The sequence below is a fragment of the Geotrypetes seraphini genome, chromosome 3 (assembly GCF_902459505.1).
Source record: "Geotrypetes seraphini chromosome 3, aGeoSer1.1, whole genome shotgun sequence".
Lineage (NCBI taxonomy): Eukaryota > Metazoa > Chordata > Amphibia > Gymnophiona > Dermophiidae > Geotrypetes > Geotrypetes seraphini.
Genome location: NC_047086.1, coordinates 277,078,647 through 277,098,655, shown reverse-complemented (window position 1 = coordinate 277,098,655; position 20,009 = coordinate 277,078,647). Strand labels below are relative to the sequence as shown.

Genomic DNA, 20,009 nt, shown 5'->3' with positions numbered 1-20,009 from the left:
GGTGGGTTTTCAGTCTGCTTTTAAAGAAGGGAAGGGAAGGGGCTTGACGGACAAACTCGGGTAATTTATTCCAGGCATAGGGGGAGCTAGATGAAAGGAACTAAGTCTGGAATTGGCAGTGGAGGAGAAGGGTAGAGCTAAGATTAGCGTATCTGAGGAACGGAGTTCTCTGGGAAGTGTATAAGGAGAGAGAAACGAAGAGAGGGGCAGAAGAATGAACACACTAGTAGATCAGCAACAGGATCTTAAACTGTATGCGATGGCAGTTAGGGAGCCAGTGAAGTGACTTAAGGAGATGGGTGGCATGAGTTTCTAGCAGAATAACAATACTATGACACTGAGTGAGACTTTTAGTTTGGATTTCAATACTTCTAGAGACGGAGAATGATGTATTGACTGGCAGCCTGTTCCAGGTATACAACGCAGCAAACAAGAAAGGACAGAGTCTGGAGTTGGTGGTGGAAGAGAAGGGTACAGATAAAAACTAGAAGCTGTACTGAGATGGACTTACCTTCTACATGGGGTAATTCTAAAACAAAAAAAAGATACTATCTGTCTGATCTCAAAGTTTGTGTAGATACATAAATCTTCAGGTTCACTCATTTTAATAATTTTCACCTTCTGTTTCTTACCTGGAAAACTGACAGTCTGTGTCTCAGATCTACAAAGATTTTTCTGGCTAAAAGCAGAAAAATGGGATTCACAGTCAAACTGTAGACAGATTCACCACCCAGATCCAGCAAACTTAGAACAGCTGTATTCAGTGCTTTGAGCTAAAAAGAAAATCATATTAATTGAAACATGGCCCCTGTCAAAGTTTAACAAACCAAAAGTTGCATCTATATGTTTAACAAGTAAATTAGAATCTACTTCAGCTTGGCTGAAAGGCAGTTACCAGGTGACTAACAGTGGCCATAAAATCAGAATGGCCATATGTTTGAAAAGAACTGCATTAGAATTACAACAGTTGAACACCAATTAAGAGTAAATACTCTTAAGACTTAAGACTCTGTAGTTAAACATGGCATTTTGGATATTAATCAGATTAGTCTTCAATCACAGCACAACATAGAAACCTTACTTATCTCTCTGATTGATATAGTGATAAAAGTAAACACTAGTTGTTAAAAGTGATCGATGATGTACTTCCAGTGTGCGAGTCAATGACTGTTTTAGGTATAAGGCTGAATTCTGGCCTTATAATGAATTTACAAGTTGCTAAGGCAGTACAAGTATGTTTTGCACAAATACACTTATTACATCGAGTAAAACCTATGTTGTCGCCCTTTGATTTTCATACAATTGTTCAAGCGATGGTTCTGTCAAGGCTTGATTATTGTAATGCCTTGTACCTTGGAATAACCAAGAAAAGGTGCAAGGCATTACAAGTTGTGTAAAACGCAGCAGACGGACTGATAATGGGAATGTCGAAATATGATCATATTTCATCTTACATACAAAAATTACAATGGCTGCCAGTTGTTTAAAGAATTCAGTATAAAGCCGTAATGACTAATTATTTACCAAAGAGATCTCTGCATTCTGAAAACTCAGCTTTATTAAAAGCAAATGTCAATCCAAAATATGTTGAGATCAATACAATGATCTTCTGTTGTGCAGGGGTTAAACTTTGGAACTCACTCATGAGTCAATTATGAAAATGTTGTGAAAAGGGCAATTTGAGGAAATTACTCAAAACATAGTTGATATTGTATATCTGGATTTCCAGAAGGCGTTCAACAAGGTTCCGCATGAACGACTACTTCGGAAAATTGCGAGCCATGGAATCGAGGGTGAAATACTCACATGGATTAAAAACTGGCTAGAGCATAGGAAAAAGAGAGTGGGGGTAAATGGACAATACTCGGACTGGAAGAGCATCACCAGTGGGGTGCCGGAGGGCTCGGTGCTTGGACCCGTGCTCTTCAACATCTTTATAAACGATCTGGACATTGGTACAACGAGTGAGGTGATTAAATTTGCGGACGATACTAAGTTATTCAGAGTAGTGAAGACATAGGGGGATTGCGAAGATCTGCAACGTGATATAATCAGGCTCGAGGAATGGGCATCAATACGGCAGATGAGGTTCAACGTGGATAAGTGTAAAGTGATGCATGCGAGTTATGATCGATAAGTCAATGAAGCCATCCTCGCAATGTGCAGCGGCAGCAAAAAGGGCGAACAGAATGCTAGGAATGATAAAGAAGGGGATCACGAACAGATCGGAGAAGGTTATCAAGCCGCTGTACCGGGCCATGGTGCGCCCTCACCTGGAATACTGCGTACAGAACTGGTCACCGTACATAAGAACATAAGAAGTGCCTTCACCGAATCAGACTTTAGGTCCATCAAGTCCGGCGACCCGCACACGCGGAGGCTAAGTTAGGTGTTCTCTGATGAAGACCCTGTTTTCCCATATCCCTCAATGTGATATGCAAGAAGGTGTGCATCCAACTTGCCCTTGAATCCCAGAATGGTGGTCTCTGTCACAACTTCCTCCGGAAGAGCATTCCAAGCATCCACCACTCGTTGTGTGAAACAGAACTTCCTGACATTAGTCCTGGGCCTGTTGCCCCTCAATTTCAGTTCATGACCTCTTGTCCAAGTCACTTTTGACAACGTGAATAACGGAGTTTCTTGCTCTATTTTGTTGAATCCTTTTATTATTTTAAAAGTCTCTATCATATCCCCTCGCAGTCTTCTCTTCCCCAGGGTGAGCAAGCCCAGTTTTCCGAGGCATTCTTTGTAGCTCAAATTCTCCATACCCTTTACTAGCTTCGTGGCTCGCCTCTGCACCCTCTCCAGCAGGGTTATATCCTTCTTTAGGTAGGGAGACCAGTGTTGGATACAGTACTCCAAGTGTGGTCTGACCATTGCTCTGTAAAGCGGCATTATGACGTCCACCGATCTACTTGCGATTCCCTTCTTTATCATGCCCAACATCCTGTTTGCTTTCTTTGCCGCCGCTGCACATTGAGCCGACGGCTTCAGGGTCCTGTCTATCAGTACTCCCAGGTCCCTTTCTTGTTCGCTCTTGCCCAATGTCACACCTAACATTTTATATTCATGTTCCTTATTTTTCCTACCCAAGTGCATCACTTTGCATTTTTCTATATTAAACTTCATCTACCACTTTTCCGCCCACTTCTTTAGCTGGTTTAAATCTCTCTGGAGTTCTTCGCTGTCCATGTGTGACCCAACTGTCCAACATAGTTTAGTGTCATCTGCAAACTTGATTACATTACTTGTTGTATCCTCTTCCAGGTCATTTATGAAGATACTGAATAAGATGGGCCCAAGAACCGAGCCCTGGGGCACACTGCTTGTCACCTTTTCTCAGTCCGAGAACTTTCCATTTATGCTTACCCTCTGCAGTCTGTTCTCCAGCCATTTGCCTATCCATTTTAGTATATCCCCTTCTATTTCATGGCTTTGTAGTTTCCTCGGAAGCCTAGTGTGTGGAACCTTGTCGAACGCTTTCTGGAAGTCCAAATATATTATATCCACTGGGTCTCCTCTATCAATTTGTTTGTTCACCTTCTCAAAAATTGAAGTAACTTCGTCAAACATGACTTCCCCTTGCTGAAGCCGTGTTGACTGGCTCTCATCAGGTCGTGATTTTCCAGGTGTTGCACTATGCTATCCTTGATTAGTGCTTCAACCAGCTTCCCAGGCACCGATGTAAGACTCACAGGTCTATAGTTGCCTGGTTCTCCTCTCGATTCTTTTTTGAAGATTGGTATTACATTTGCTATTTTCTAGTCATCTGGTATTTGCCCGGTTCTAATTGACAAATTAGCTAGGGATTATAATAGTTCTCCGATTTCTACCTTAAGTTCCTTTAGCACTCTCGGGTGAATTCCATCTGGTCCAGGGGATTTGTCACTTCTTAGTTTGTCGATCTGATAGTATATCATGTCCAAGTCCACATTCACTGTGGTGAGGCTTTCCTCAATTCCTCCCTTGAATACTTTCCCTGTTTCGGGCATTGATGCAGTGTCCTCCTTGGTAAAGACAGACGCAAAGAATGAGTTTAGCCTATCTGCAATCTGTTTGTCTTCCTTAATGCACCTTCCTGCCTCCTTTGCTGGTTTTTTCCCTTTTATGTATCTAAAAAAGGGCTTGAAGTTTTTGGCTTTTTGCGCTATCTTTTCCTCATAGACCTTTTTGGCGTCTCTTACTGCCTTGTGACATTTCCTCTGGTCGACCTTGTGACTGTTCCAGGAGAACACAGCACTACTCGAAAGGGTCCAGAGAAGAGCGACTAAGATGGTTAAGGGGCTGGAGGAGTTGCCGTACAATGAATGATTAGAGAAACTAGGCCTTTTCTCCCTCGAACAGAGGAGATTGAGAGGGGACATGATCGAAACATTCAAGATACTGAAGGGAATAGACTCAGTTGTTAAGGACAAGTTGTTTACCCTCTCCAAGATAGGGAGAATCATTGTGCAGTAGGCATTAAAAGGTTATGTGGTTATAAAATGTGAAGAACAAGAAATCTAAAGAGCCACAATGGCATGAGGGTCATAATAAATATCAGATAAAGTATACACATAAAAATGTATTATATATTATATTTAATATAAAACCAGTTTAGAATAAATGTATTAATGTTAAAAGAAAAGAGATATAATCTATATCCTGATTAAGGCCTGCAGGAATTATGGTGTCCATTTCGAAAATCGCCCTCTGCTCTGATTGTAAAAGTAACTGATTAATATCACCTCCCTTTTGTCGTGGTTTAAATGTTTTGAAAACAAAAAAATAAAGATCGTCAATGGTGTGGTCCATTTCTATCCAATGAGTGACTAATGGAGCAGATACTACTTGTCTTAAGATGCAGCTGCGATGTTCTATAATTCTAATCTTTATTTTCCTCTTGGTTTTCCCGATATATAGAAGGTCGCATGGACACTTGATTATGTAAAGTACATTATCTGTATTACAATTGCTATTAAAGTTACGTTTGTATTCTTTTTTGGTTCTTGGATGTTTAAAAGAATGAATATTCGAAGTATGTTTACAGACGGAGCAGCAGCCACATGGTTGGTGTCCATGGTGCGTTTCATATTTTCTCTTGATCGTAGGTAGTGCTGAAGAGACTAATTGGTCTTTCAAGTTCCGATTTCTGGACAAAGCAATAGTGGGCTTGATGTTACCAAAGCACTTATGTAGAGTAAGAATATGCCAATGTTTAATTAAAATATTGCGTATATCATTGGATAAATGAGAAAACCTAAGAGTACAGACGATGTCAGGCACTTTTCTTATTTTCTTTCCAGTCTGTAATAAATCTTCTCTGTGTAGCAGTTTGGTTTTCTGATAACCTTCTTTGATCTCCTTCTTTGGATATCCTCTCTGTTTGAAACGATTAGCCATAGTTATTGCTTGTGCCTCAAATTCAGACGGTTTTGAACATAATCTTTTTAATCTTAAAAATTGGCAATATGGTAAGTTATTTTTGAGCTGTGGCTGATGAAAGCTCGAATAATGTAAATAGTTATTTTTATCAGTTGGCTTCTTATAAATACTTGTTTGAAAGAAATATTTGTCCTTCTGAATGAGGATATCAAGAAAAGGTATACGGTTGAAATCATATTCCATTTTAAAGCGTAAATTGCTATCACAGGAATTTAACCAATTAAAAAAATCATACAATCTGGAGAGACTTCCTTTCCAAATTTCCTCTCTCTCTCTCTCTCTCTCTCTCTGGAACCCTCCTAGAAAGTTTGGCATCTCCTCCCCTCTTCCCACCCCACCCCCAGTAGTTCATCTGTGCTTCTTCCTTCATGCCCATCCATCAACCCTACCCATAAGTTCAGCAAATCTCCCAACACCCCTCAGTGAGTCCAACAAAAAATCCACTGAAAGGGGGGGGGATCAGGAGAGTCCAACAACTCTCTTGCACTCCCCTCAGTAAGTCCAACAACTCTCCTCATTCCCCCCTCTCCCGTAAATCCAGCATCTCTCCCTCTCAAAGGTGCTGCTAATACCTTTCCTTCTCCTCCTTCCTGCAACCCCCCCCTGAATCCAGCAGCTCTCCCTCCATTTTGAAGGTGCTGCTAACACTTTTCCTTCTCCTCTCTGCCTCCACACCCCAGATTTAAAAACCTCTCAGCAGCACTTCCAAACATCTGTTTTTTGACACCTGCAGCAGGTGTCAAAAAAAACTCCTACCTCTGTCATGTCCCCTTCTCCACCCCATTAATGCAACTTCCTGTTTGTTCAAGGGCAGGATGCAGCAGAGGAAAGGTTCTGGGGCTTGCTGCAAACAGTATGTATTTTTGACCACTACAGCTGCTGAAGAGCACAAGTTTGGAAGCGCCGAGAGGGGGATGGGGAAGCGTGAAGTATTTGGGCTCAGCCTGCAAACTTCAGACACCATGTCTGATTTTTTAGTCACCATGGCGACCTGACACCTGGGTCATTCCAAGTCAAGTGGTCCAGAGGTCCTCATTCAACTATCTCAGAAATTGATGACATTTTTTCAGGGACCTCTAATGAAGATAAAGTTTTGTGGCAATGGTTTCAAATATGTCCAGAGTTAGGGGCCCTTTTATTTGGGCCACTTTTTTTGTACCTGTCAAAGATGTTAAGTGGGGACCCTCCTTGAAGTTGGACCAGTTGATATGGAATTACCCACCTGGGGTTTGTCAAGCCCAGATTTTGTATTTATTTACATTGTTTTCTGAGATCTGAGATACAGTGACCAGAATTGCACAGAATACTCAAGAGAGTAGCCATACCATGGAGCAATACAAAGATATTATGATATTTTCTGTTTTATTCTCCATTATCTTCCTAATGATTCCCAAAATTCTGTTTGTTTTTATGACCAATGCAACACACTGAGTCAAGTATTTCACACATTGCCCATAAAGACACAGAGCAAGATTCTCAAATCATTAACGCCATCACTAAACTGTTTTCTGGCGGTTTAGCCTGCACGCATTTTAGCAGCAGATTATCAAAACAAATTATCTCTGTCTTTAGCAAGGTTTCTATCAGTCTCTGACAATGGCATGCAAATGTGCTCTTTAACATTGAAATGAGCCCTCCGGTGGATTCTTAAATATCACCAAGGCATTTTCGAAGAGCGGCATCGGCTTTTGGTGACAAAAAGTAGCTACTGGCCCGGGGGTGCCATTACAGTGCCAGCACTTATGTTTTGACATGGGCTAATGAAAAAAAAATGAGTATCTATATAGTTTAAGTGGAGGGTAGTAAAATCACACTTCTTTTGAGTTTTTGGGAAAGACAGACATGTTTCATGCGAGCTTGTTAAAAGATTTACCGTATTTTCGCGGATATAACACGCGCGTTATACGTGATTTTACGTACCGCGCATACCCCTCGCGCGTTATATGCCTGAGCGCGGTATACAAAAGTTTTTAAACATAGTTCCCACCCCGTCCGACGCCCGATTCACCCCCCCAGCAGGACCGCTCGCACCCCCACCCCGAACGACCGCTCGCACGCGCTCCCACCCGCACCCGCATCCAAGATCAGAGCAAGAGGGAGCCCAAGCCCTCTTGCCCGGCCGACTCCCCGACGTCCGATACATCCCCCCCCCCCGGCAGGACCACTCGCACCCTCACCCCGAAGGACCGCCGACTCCCCAACAATATCGGGCCAGGAGGGAGCCCAAACCCTCCTGGCCACGGCGACCCCCTAACCCCACCCCGCACTACATTACGGGCAGGAGGGATCCCAGGCCCTCCTGCCCTCGACGCAAACCCCCCTCCCTCCAACGACCGCCCCCCCCCCAAGAACCTCCGACCGCCCCCCCAGCCGACCCGCGACCCCCCTGGCCGACCCCCACGACCCCCCCACCCCCCTTCCCCGTACCTTTGGAAGTTGGCCGGACAGACGGGAGCCAAACCCGCCTGTCCGGCAGGCAGCCAACGAAGGAATGAGGCCGGATTGGCCCATCCGTCCTAAAGCTCCGCCTACTGGTGAGGCCTAAGGCGCGTGGGCCAATCAGAATAGGCCCTGGAGCCTTAGGTCCCACCTGGGGGCGCGGCCTGAGGCACATGGGCCAAACCCGACCATGTGTCTCAGGCCGCGCCCCCAGGTGGGACCTAAGGCTCCAGGGCCTATTCTGATTGGCCCACGCGCCTTAGGCCCCACCAGTAGGCGGAGCTTTAGGACGGATGAGCCAATCCGGCCTCATTCCTTCGTTGGCTGCCTGCAGGACAGGCGGGTTTGGCTCCCGTCTGTCCGGCCAACTTCCAAAGGTACGGGGAAGGGGGGTGGGGGGGTCGTGGGGGTCGGCCAGGGGGGTCGCGGGTCGGCTGGGGGGGAGGGGGGTTTGCGTCGAGGGCAGGAGGGCCTGGGATCGCTCCTGCCCGTAATGTAGTGCAGGGTGGGGTTAGGGGGTCGCCGTGGCCAGGAGGATTTGGGCTCCCTCCTGGCCCAATATTGTCGGGGAGTCGGCGGTCCTTCGGGGTGGGGGTGCGAGTGGTCCTGCCGAGGGGGGAGAAGAATCGGACGTCGAGGGGGGGCATCAGGCTTTCAGGATGGGGACAGGACTACAAGGGGGGACAGGCAGATCTTCAAGGGGGACAGGCAGACCTTCAAGGGGGACAGGACTTCAAGGGGGGACAGGCAGACCTTCAAGGGGGGACAGGACTTCAAGGGGGACAGGCAGATCTTCAAGGGGGACAGGCAGATCTTCAAGGGGGACAGGCAGACCTTCAAGGGGGACAGGCAGATCTTCAAGGGGGACAGGCAGACCTTCAAGGGGGGACAGGCAGACCTTCAAGGGGGACAGGCAGACCTTCAAGGGGGGACAGGACTTCAAGGGGGACAGGCAGATCTTCAAGGGGGACAGGCAGACCTTCAAGGGGGACAGGACTTCAAGGGGGGACGGGCAGACCTTCAAGGGGGGACAGGACTTCAAGGGGGACAGGCAGATCTTCAAGGGGGACAGGCAGATCTTCAAGGGGGACAGGCAGACCTTCAAGGGGGGACAGGACTTCAAGGGGGACAGGCAGATCTTCAAGGGGGACAGGCAGACCTTCAAGGGGGACAGGACTTCAAGGGGGGACAGGCAGACCTTCAAGGGGGGACAGGCAGACCTTCAAGGGGGGACAGGACTTCAAGGGGGACAGGCAGATCTTCAAGGGGGACAGGCAGACCTTCAAGGGGGGACAGGACTTCAAGGGGGACAGGCAGACCGAAGGGAGTGAAAAAGCTATAAAATAAACCCACTAGCGTGTCAATGTGTTGAGAGGAAGAGGTGGTCTGGGAAATTCTGCTGAGAAAACTCCGGGTCCATTTCCACCCCCCAGTTACCCTAGTCCACTCCACTCAACTGGTTCACATACTGAGTTGATCTTTGGGTGTTGTTCCTGGGATCTCTTTCAGTGGTTTGTCAGTATCTCCTTGTGGTTCAAGGAAGGAAACTTTGTTAACCTTAGCATTGACCTTCAGAATATATTTGTAACAGCGCTGCTTGTGTGGCATTACCGTAGGCTATGTAGTGATGGAAAGAAAAAAACAGACCTTTGCACATTTTTGCACTAGGTACGGTATATGGTATAGGTACCGTATATAGGTATAGGTATTCCTGCACAGCTAAGTCCTTGTGAAGTTACGGTACCTTGTTCTTTCTGTATTTGACATCTAGCAAGGTCTCTGTTTGGAAGGAATGATTTAAGTTATGGTAAAAGCAGATAGCGTTGCTGGTTTTAAAAAGGTTTGGACAAATTCCTGGAGGAAAAGTCCATAGTCTGTTATTAAGACATGGGGGAAGCGTCTGCTTGCCCTGGATCGGTAGCATGGAATGTTGTTATTCTTTGGGTTTTGACCAGGTATTTAGTAACCTGGATTGGCTACCATGAGAATGGGCTACAGGGCATGATGGACCATTGGACTGACCCAGTTAGGCTATTCTTATGTTCTCATCTGTAGGGGCCTTTGTTTTCACTTCTTATTTTAATGTATTTTTTTCTGGAAACTTATCAGTGTTTTTTATAATGGGAACAAAAATGGAAGAGAATTACCGTAATGTGTGTGGAATGGGGGGGGTTGTTTAACTACCATAATTTCTTCAGCTTAATACCGGTAATTCAATCCACCTCAACCAGACATAGGAGAACTCACGCACCATTCACACACCCTCCAACCAAACACGTGAAAAGAAAAAAACTGTTCATTCTTATAAACAACCTTATAACTTTTAATCTAGAGTTAGTGAGTATGAATTCAGGAACAAGAACAGAAACATGTTAATTCTTATAAACTATAACATTAACTGGTAGATCAAACGAAGTATGGAGGACAAAATAATCTAAATACAGTTACCGTAATTACGGTAAAGTTGTAAATAAACAAAGTTTACAGGTTTATTCAGTCATCATCATCACAGTCATCTGAATCCTTGAATCCATCAAAATCCGAATTGTCATCATCGTCATTAAATAAACTGAGCACAGCCTGCAGACGATCCTCGTTTATTTCCGAAGTGATATCGTCATCATCATCATCGCTGATATCCGTGTTGTTGCCTCCTTCCGCTGCACTGGTAGTAGCCGTAGTTTCATTGGTTTCATAAACAATGCCCGCTTTTCTAAATCCGTTTCGAATGGTATCTGGTGTTATTTTGTCCCATGCTGAAGCCACCCACTTGCAGACTTCTGTGAAAGTTGCCCGCTTCTGCCGCCCCGCGGGTGTGTACTCGTGCGTGCCGCTCTGCATCCACTCCTCCCACTCCTTTCTAATAAAAGTCTTGAATGGATGATTCACTGCGATGTCAAGTGGTTGCAGCTTACACGTCAGGCCTCCAGGTATCACAGCGATGTGGGCATGAGTAGAATTAATGTAGGCCTGAACATTTTTTTCTTTGTGGGCAGCCAAGGCATCAAAAATTAACAAGGATTTTTTTGCAAAGAATCCACCCGGTCTTGCCCTAAAGCATTTATCTACCCACAATCTCATTACGTCGCAGTCCATCCATCCCTTCTTGTTGCAGTGCACAACCACACTGGTGGGCAGATGTTCACGGGGCATAGTGACCCTTTTGAAAATGAGCATGGGCTTTAACTTAACCCCGCTAGCTGAGCAACCAAGAACGACTGTAAAACACGTTCTTTCATGCCCAGTTGTGGTGATGGCAACAGATTTAGTACCTGTGGGGGCTATGGTTCTTGTTGCTGGAATGTCAAATGCCATTGGAATTTCATCCATGTTGATGACGTCCTTTGCAGTGATGCCAAGTTCAGATATTTCTTTGGCGACAAAGTCACGGAAATCAATCAATTTTTGCTGCCAGTCATCTGGAAGTCGCTGGCCAACAGTTGTTCTCATTCTAACTGATAGTCCGTTCCTTTTCATAAAGTTTGAGATCCATGTGAAGCCAGCTTTGAAGTCGGGTATTCCTCTTCCATTGGCAAGTAGTTTTGCCTTCATCTGAATCGCAACAGTAGAGATTGATTGATTTTGCTCCCTTCTCGCCAGAATCCACTGCTTCAAGTCATCCTCCAGCTGAGGCCATTTTGGTTTGGCCCCACGACGTGCCCGTTTGCGCGGATTGCATTTCTCCAGTTCCTTCTTATCTTTTCTCCATTCACGCACCGATGTTTCTCCAACATCGAACTCTCTCGCTGCGGCCCGGTTGCCTATTTCCTCAGCTTTCGCAACGACTTTAAGCTTAAAGTCCGCTGTATATGACTTTCGTCTCATTCCTGCCATTATGGCGGTACATTTACCGGTAAATTTAATTGATAAACTCTACTACAGGGTAGATAAATGCAGAATACCAATCTGAAGTGATCAAATTAAAATGTGGGCTCTACATGCAACATTAATCTTTTATAGGCTTACCCAAAGGCTGAGATGCTGTTGTATAGTCAAAATAGTACGGTATTCACTGGGCAAATTACAAGGCCAGATAGAGGGGGCCACAGCCACGTGGTGAAAAGCACACCACCAGAAAAACAGCCTTGGTGAAAACTAAGCGGCAAGCATGCTCAGACCATTGCGCATGCTTACAGAGCTGGGAGCAGGGCAGGGCGGGCGAAAGGAGAGTCGGGACAGCGCACGGAGAGGCGGGGCAGTGCACGGAAAGTCAGGGCGGGTGAACGGAGAGTCGGGACAGCGCACGGAGAGGCGGGGCAGTGCACGGAAAGTCAGGGCAGGTGAACGGAGAGTCGGGACAGCGCACGGAGAGGCGGGGCAGTGCACCGAAAGTCAGGGCGGGTGAACGGTGAGTCGGGGCAACCAGAGGAGAGTCGGGGCAGTGCACCGAAAGTCAGGGTGAGTCGGGGCAACCAGATGAGAGTCGGGGAGGGCGAAAGGAGAGTCGGGGTGGCCAGAGGAGAGTCGGGGAGAGCGAAAGGAGAGTCGGGGTGGCCAGAGGAGAGTCGGGCAGCATGCGCGTTATATGCCTGAGCGCGGTATAGAAAAGTTTTTGTACATATCATCGTGATTTCTGCGCGCTATACCCCTGTGCGCGTTTTACAATGGTGCGCGTTATATCCGCGAAAATACGGTACTAAGGGGAGATCCTGCCAATCCAACCTGATCAGCTTCTTTGACTGGGTGACGAGGAAGCTGGATGTTGGTGAGTCCCTGGACATCGTCTACCTGGATTTCAGCAAAGCATTTGATAGCGTGCCACACCACAGGTTGCTGAACAAGATGAATTCTTTAGGTTTGGGCGACACATTAACCAAATGGGTTGGGAACTGGCTTGGAGGTAGGCTTCAGAGGGTGATAGTGAATGGCACCCCCTCCGAAATGTCAGAGGTGATAAGTGGAGTGCCACAAGGCTCTGTCCTGGGCCCGATCTTGTTCAACATCTATATAAGAGACTTGACAGAAGGGCTCCGAGGTAGAATAACATTATTCGCCGATGATGCCAAACTGAGCAATGTAGTGAGCAAAAGTACAACAGACAAAAAAGCAATGGCAGACGATATGGTGCATGACTTACTTCTGCTGGAGCACTGGTCTAGGTCCTGGCAACTCAGTTTCAATGCCAAAAAATGCAAAGTCATGCACCTGGGAAGCCAAAATCCATGCAAGATTTACACCCTAAATGGCGAGATCCTGACAAGAACTGAAGCAGAAGAGACATGAAGAGCATGGAAGACATGAAGTCTGCAAACCAAGTAGAGCAAGCTTCATCCAAAGCAAGGCAAATCATAGGTTGCATACGCAGGAGTTTCGTCAGCCGTAAACCTGAAGTCATTTTGCCACTGTATAGATCCATGGTGAGACCGCACCTGGAGTACTGTGTGCAATTTTGGAGGCCGCATTACCGCAAGGATGTGCTGAGACTGGAATCGGTCCAGAGAATGGCCACCAGGATGGTCTCGGGACTAAAGGAGCTCCCGTACGAGGAGCGGTTAGGGAAATTGCAGCTCTACTCACTCGAGGAACGTCGAGAGAGGGGAGATATGATCAAGACATTCAAATATCTCACGGGCCGCATCGAGGTGGAGGAAGACATCTTCTTCTTCAAGGGTCCCGCGGCAACAAGGGGGCATTCGTGGAAAATCAGGGGCAGGAAACTGCACAGTGACACTAGGAAGTTCTTCTTCACTGAAAGGGTGGTTGATCGCTGAAATAGTCTTCCACTTCAGGTTATTGAGGCCAGCAGTGTGCCGGATTTTAAGGCTAGATGGGATAGACATGTGGGATCTATCCGCAAAGATAGATAGGGAGGGTCACTGGAGTGGGCAGACTTGATGGGCTGTGGCCCTTATCTGCCGTCTATTTCTATGTTTCTATGTTTCTATAACGTTTCTTCTTAAATGTGTGTATGATATCCTTGTCTTGTGTGTTTCTGGCAGTGGGTCTTGATTAAATTTTACATTAAAAACAAATTATAAGATTTACCTGAATTATAGTAGTTTTTGGAGAGTAAGGCATGTTTTATGCGTGACTGAAAAAAGTCTATGTTGTTTCTCCTCTCCTCTCCTTTCCATTCGTCCAATAGTGCAGCAAGAGAGTGTTTTTCTTTTTTATGGTGTTTTTCTACACATGTGCCCCACATGCAAATGTAGGAAATCTTTGCTGCTGTCCGCCAACCTTATTTGCATGCGCGATTTCTTAAAGAATGTCTCGGAGGTTTTAGATTCAGTAACAAAACGGCTGCGGTAGCAGACCATCGCTTTTTAAAACGGGTTTTTGAAAATCCTGGCTCCAGATCCTTTCCCTGGGTGGCAACTCTTTAAACAGAATCTACCATAGGTTCTATGTTTATCACTTCACAGCTGTAAATAAAGTTTTGGCGATTTGGTGGTTGATTGCGTTGATTTCTCAATTGCATTTAAGTTATTCACCCTTGATACTGTTTCTTAAGCAGGGGTCCACAAAGTCCCTCCTTGAGGGCCGAATCCAGTCGGGTTTTCAGGATTTCCCCAATGAATATGCATGAGATCTATGTGCATGCATTGCTTTCAATGCATATTAATTGGGGAAATCCTGAAAACCCGACTGGATTCGGCCCTCAAGGAGGGACTTTGGGGACCCCTGTTCTAGAGGGTGCGTAGTTTTTGTCTAGCTATCACCTAGACGGTGCACTAAATATTCTTGCTAAAATTAAAAGATATTCATTTCATCCATGTGATTTTTCCCCAGCACCCACAAAATTGTTTAAAGAAATATAAAACTAAATATGCATATCTTCTTCATATTCAATGAAATCTCTCAAATACTGTATCCCATCTAGCATGGCTTGTAAGAACCTCCAATCAAGGAATGGTTTCTTATGATCTCCAAGGAAATCATTCCTAGAACCACAACCTTTAGCAAACAGGTTTGTTGAAGACAGCACAAGTGTATTACAAAATAGAATTAGAAGTGTTTGTTACTTGCATTTGTTTGCAGCTCCCGAATAGATTTTATGTCCCCAGTACCGTTTCCATGAATAGTAATATGCTGTAACACAACTATTGCCAAAAAAAATCTAGCAATCATACCTCATTAAATTGATGCAGCAGAGCAGATGGCAAAATATCCAAAGGTTGCAAGCATACAGTAGGCCCAGTCCAATTACTCTGAATAAAGAGCTGCATACTGCCAACACCAAGTAAAAGCACTATTAGTTCTCTGAAAAGAAGATTAAAAAATTGTTCAGACAAAAAAATAGGCAATAGAAAGATTTTCCTATTTGTTAACAGTATTTTTCAAAGTTTCACCTAGCAGTAGTCCCACCATTCATTCTATCAGCAGAGAAATACAATAATACATATGCAAATGAGGCTTCGTTCTGTAGACAGAAAATATTCCAAGTTGATTCTTCCCAAGCTGTATAATTCTTTAAAAGATAATTATGAGGAGAGAGGGGATGACAAGTTCTACCCTAAAAAAGGTTTAAAACCCTTCCATAGTCTAGATCCAAAATAGAGCAGGAAAATAGTAACAGCAACTTAGTGCTCCTAACATGTCCCGAGTGCCCCTTCACCCCTGAGCTGGTCACACATTGGCTGTTTGGACCATACAATACTCTATAAAGACTGCAAGCAAGACAATTTGAACAGGAGGAATAAGAGGAAGGCGTCTTACCAGCACAAGTAGTGAACTTTATTTATTTTATTCAATTTCTATCTCGTCCTCCCAGTAGCTCAGAATGGGTTACAAGAAAACATTCACAGTGGAATACATTTGGACAGTACAAAGACTATACAGCAACTTAAGTACAGGTTAGGAATGGAGAGGAGAGTTCAGAAAGGAGGGGGGAATATAAGGGGGCGAAGGGGTTGATTGTAGTTGGAATCTCAGTTGAAGAGAGGGTCTTTACCACTTTTCGGAAGGTCATCAAAGAGTTCTGTAGTATGATTTGCAGGGGAGAGTTGGTTCCAGAAATGGGGGATGAAGTGGCTGCAGGAGCGTTTGCGGGCGGTTTCTGACAGAAGAGACCTTCCTGGTGGGATGCATAGGCGTTTCTCCGTTTCAGAACGGAGGAGACAGGTGGGGGTGTACAGGGTTAGCTTGGATCCTATGTAGGCTGGGGTGGTAGCATAGATTCTTTTATGTGCTATTACTAGGGCCTTGAATGCACAGCATTGGTCGATTGGAAGCCAGTGCTCTACGCGGAGAGCTGGGGAGATGGGGTCGTGGTAGTTGAGGCTGTGTAGGAGGCAGATTGCTATGTTTTGTACATGCTGGAGGCGTTTGAGATCTTTTTTGGCCACTCCATTAAATAGGGAGTTACAGTAATCATAGAAACATAGAAAAAGACGGCAGATAAGGGCCGCGGCCCATCTAGTCTGCCCACCCCAATGACCCTCCCCTATTTATCTCTGTGCAGAGATCCCACGTGACGATCCCATTTCTTCTTAAAATCAGGCACGCTGCTTGCCTCGATCACCTGAAGTGGAAGTCTATTCCAGCGATCAACCACTCTTTCGGTGAAAAAGTATTTCCTGGTGTCTCCATGCAATTTCCCGCCCCTGATTTTCCATGGATGTCCTCTTGTCGCCGTCGGACCTTTGAAAAAGAAGATATCTTCTTCTACCTCGATACGGACCGTGAGGTATTTGAACGTCTTGATCATGTCTCCCCTCTCTCTGCGTTCCTCGAGTGAGTATAGCTGTAATTTATCATGAAGAGAACATAGGCTTAGAGGAGTTGGGCTAGGTCGGGTTTGGAGATGTAAGGTTTAATCCTTCTCAGTTGGCGGAAGTAGTAGAAGGAGGTGGAGACTACTTGAGATATGTGGGTGGACAGGTGGCCGTCTAATGTTACTCCTAGGCTACGTACCTGATCTGCCACTGTGAATTGGAGTTCCATGATAGTGAAAGCAAGGCCTGCTGGTACTGTTCTCCTACTGACTGGCCTATAGAGGGGAGAGGTAAGACATCTAAGCACTAGCAGGGAAGAAGAATGGTTTGAAACTTGAGCATGGGGGAATGACTCAGAGCTCAAATTAGATAGAGCAGTGCTTCCCTAATTATATCCAGTACAAACCCATTTTAGAGGTGCAGTGATGGAGAATAGCCCTATTTCTATGGCCCTACCTGGGTCCTGACTAGCGCTGACTGATGGAGGGAAAATGTTTTCAATTCGATTCGGCCTTTTGAATCAATTTTTCAATTTGATTTTCCTACCCAATCCAGTGTTTGTTTTTTTATATACGTCCTGGTGGGTTTATTTTGTTGTAGCCTTTCCACCCATCCCAACCCCACGCCGGCTCTGTGGTGTAAACAAAATAACCAAAAAAGACTTTTCCTCTCTCCGTTAGGTTCTAGCTCACACTTGCAGCCTAATCCGCCTTGAACTGCAAGGTAATGGTGGAACAGAAATCACTAATGTAATGTAACACCACCTCTGGCAGGATACACATTTCAAATCCAACATATTGTAATCACAAAATAGAAAATAAAATTATTTTTTCTTCCACTGCCATATCCAACATTTCTTTCTTTCTTATTGTCTACCATTTTTCTCTCTCTCTCTCTGCCTTGTACCCTGGGTCAAACCACTCTATTCCCCTCCATGCAGCATCTTTCCCTTCCTCCCGGAAGATTGGAAGGTGGCGAATGTTACGCCTATCTTCAAGCAAGGTTTGAGGGGAGATCCGGGAAACTACAGACCGGCGAATCTGACTTCGGTGCCAGGAAAGATGGTAGAGTCGCTGATAAAGGACCGCATCATTGATCACCTTGACGGACATGGGCTGATGAGGACCAGTCAGCATGATTTCAGCAAAGACAGATCGTGTTTGACGAACTTGCTGCATTTCTTTAAGGAGTAAACAGACAGATAGACAAGGGTGACCCAGTCGACAATTGTATATCTGGATTTTCAGAAGGCGTTTGACAAGGTTCCACATGAACAACTACTTCAGAAAATTGCAAGCCATGGAATCGAGCGTTAAATACTCACGTGGAGTAAAACTGGCTCGAGCATAGGAAACAGAGAGTGGGGGTAAATGGACTGGAAGAGCATCACCAGTGGGGTGCCGCAGGGCTCGGTGCTTGGACCTGTGCTCTTCAACATCTTTATAAACGATCTGTGAGGTGATTAAATTTGCAGACGACACAAAGTTATTCAGAGTAGTGAAGACACAGGGGGATTGCAAAGATCTGCAACGTGACATAATCAGGCTCGAGGAATGGGCATCGACATGGCAGATGAGGTTCAACGTGGATAAGTGTAAAGTGATGCATGTACATAACAAAAATCTCAAGCACAAATACAGGATGTCCAGGGCGGTGCTTGGAGAGAACCAGTTATGATCGACAAGTCGATGAAGCCGTCTGCGCAATGTGCGGCAGCGGCGGGAAAAGGGCAAACAGAATGCTAGGAATGATAAAGAAGGGGATTACGAACAGATTGGAGAAGGTTATCATGCCGCTGTACCGGGCCATGGTGCGTCCTCACCTGGAGTACTGCATCCAGCACTGGTCACCGTACATGGAGAAGGACACAGTACTACTCGAAAGGGTCCAGAGAAGAGTGACTAAAATGGTTAAGGGACTGGAGGAGTTGCCCTACAGTGAGAGATTAGAGAAACTGGGCCTCTTCTCCCTTGAAAAGAGGAGACTGAGAGGGGACATGGTCGAAACATTCAAGATAATGAAGGGAATAGACTTAGTAGATAAGGACAGGTTATTCACTCTCTCCAAGATAGGGAGAATGAGAGGGCACTCTCTAAAATTGAAAGGGGATAGATTCCGTACGAATATAAGGAAGTTCTTCTTCACCCAGAGAGTAGTAGAAAACTGGAATGCTCTTCCGGAGTCTGTCATAGGGGAAAACACTCTCCAGGGATTCAAGACAAAGTTAGACAAGTTCCTGCTGAACCGGAACGCACGCAGATAGAGCTAGTCTCAGTTAGGGTGCTGGTCTTTGACCAGAGGGCCGCCGCGTGAGTGAACTGCTGGGCACGATGGACCACTGGTCTGACCCAGCAGCGGCAATTCTTATGTTCTCCCCTCCATTATGATATGCAACATTTCTTTCTCTCTTCCTGCCCTCCACCCTATGTCCAACATTTCTCCCTCTCTCTTCCTCATGATGTCTAACTCCCCTCCACCATATGCAGGATTTTGCCCTCTCACCCCTTTCTACATCTTCTCTCCCTTCCTCTCCTCCACCCCAACAATTCTTCCTCCCTCCCCCCTCCATGTACAGCATCTTTCCTATCCTTTCACCCATTCCCCTGTGTAACAGCTTTCCATCTCTCCTACCCCCCCCCTGTGCAGCAGTACCCCACTGACTCTCCCACTGCGAGACCTGACATAACTCCGAGGCCTCCTAAAGCAGCAGTGGCGGCGGAAGTGGACACTGGATGATCAGAGTGGCATCAACTCTGAAAGGGCTACTTGCAGCCTTCGAATCAAGGGCTTCCCTCTGCTGTGTCATCAGTGACGTGGCAGTAGGAAGGCCCCAGCAGGGCAGTCCAGGCCATGATTAGCCTGTTCAAATTAATGCAGCTGCTGACCGTCCACTGCTGCTTTAGGTGTCGGAAATATGTCAGGTCTCACTGGGGGGAGTGGGGTGGGGTTGATCGCTTAATCACTGAGTCCGATTTTCTCGGACAACAAATTGATTCAAATTGATTTACCAAAGTAAATCAGTGAACTGGTTCGAGTCGGCAAATTAGGCAGCATTAGTCCTGACAGGTGGATGGGTTCATTGCTATCGATTTGGTATCTATACAGGGAGGAGAAACCTGTTCTGCCCTGGTTGTGGGAAGATAAACTTCTTACTGTTCTTGAAGCATATGTTGTTAACTGAAGCCTGGGCAATAAGGTGGCAGAGCTACTACGTACCAGAGTTGGGCAAGTTACTTTGTAACAAATGAGTTCCTCTGGGAGGATGAGGTATAAAGGTATCCATGAGCCACTGAGGTACCAGCATCTGTGACTCAGGGATGCTACTGCTGCCTGCCAAGCCTGGCAAAAGGGACCCCCGGCCAACTGCAAAGGAAGTCCTCAGCTGAAAGCTTGGGGGACCACTTCAGCTGAGTATTAATATTTTATATTTACATTAGAACAGGGGTGTCCAATGTCGGTCCTCGAGGGCCGCAATCCAGTCGGGTTTTCAGG

General features: G+C 45.7%; 1 protein-coding gene across 3 annotated transcripts in view; it reads right to left on the bottom strand.

The window, feature by feature from the left end:
• Positions 1–20,009, bottom strand: part of TTC27 (tetratricopeptide repeat domain 27) — a 677,043-nt gene that overhangs the window by 640,189 nt on the left and 16,845 nt on the right. For all 3 annotated transcript variants that reach the window (XM_033935684.1, XM_033935685.1, XM_033935682.1), the window contains exons 3-4: positions 14,934–15,063; positions 633–773 (exon numbers count right to left, since the gene is read on the bottom strand). In XM_033935684.1, the coding sequence (XP_033791575.1) occupies positions 633–773; positions 14,934–15,063 (271 nt within the window). The remainder of the gene's footprint in view (positions 1–632; positions 774–14,933; positions 15,064–20,009) is intronic.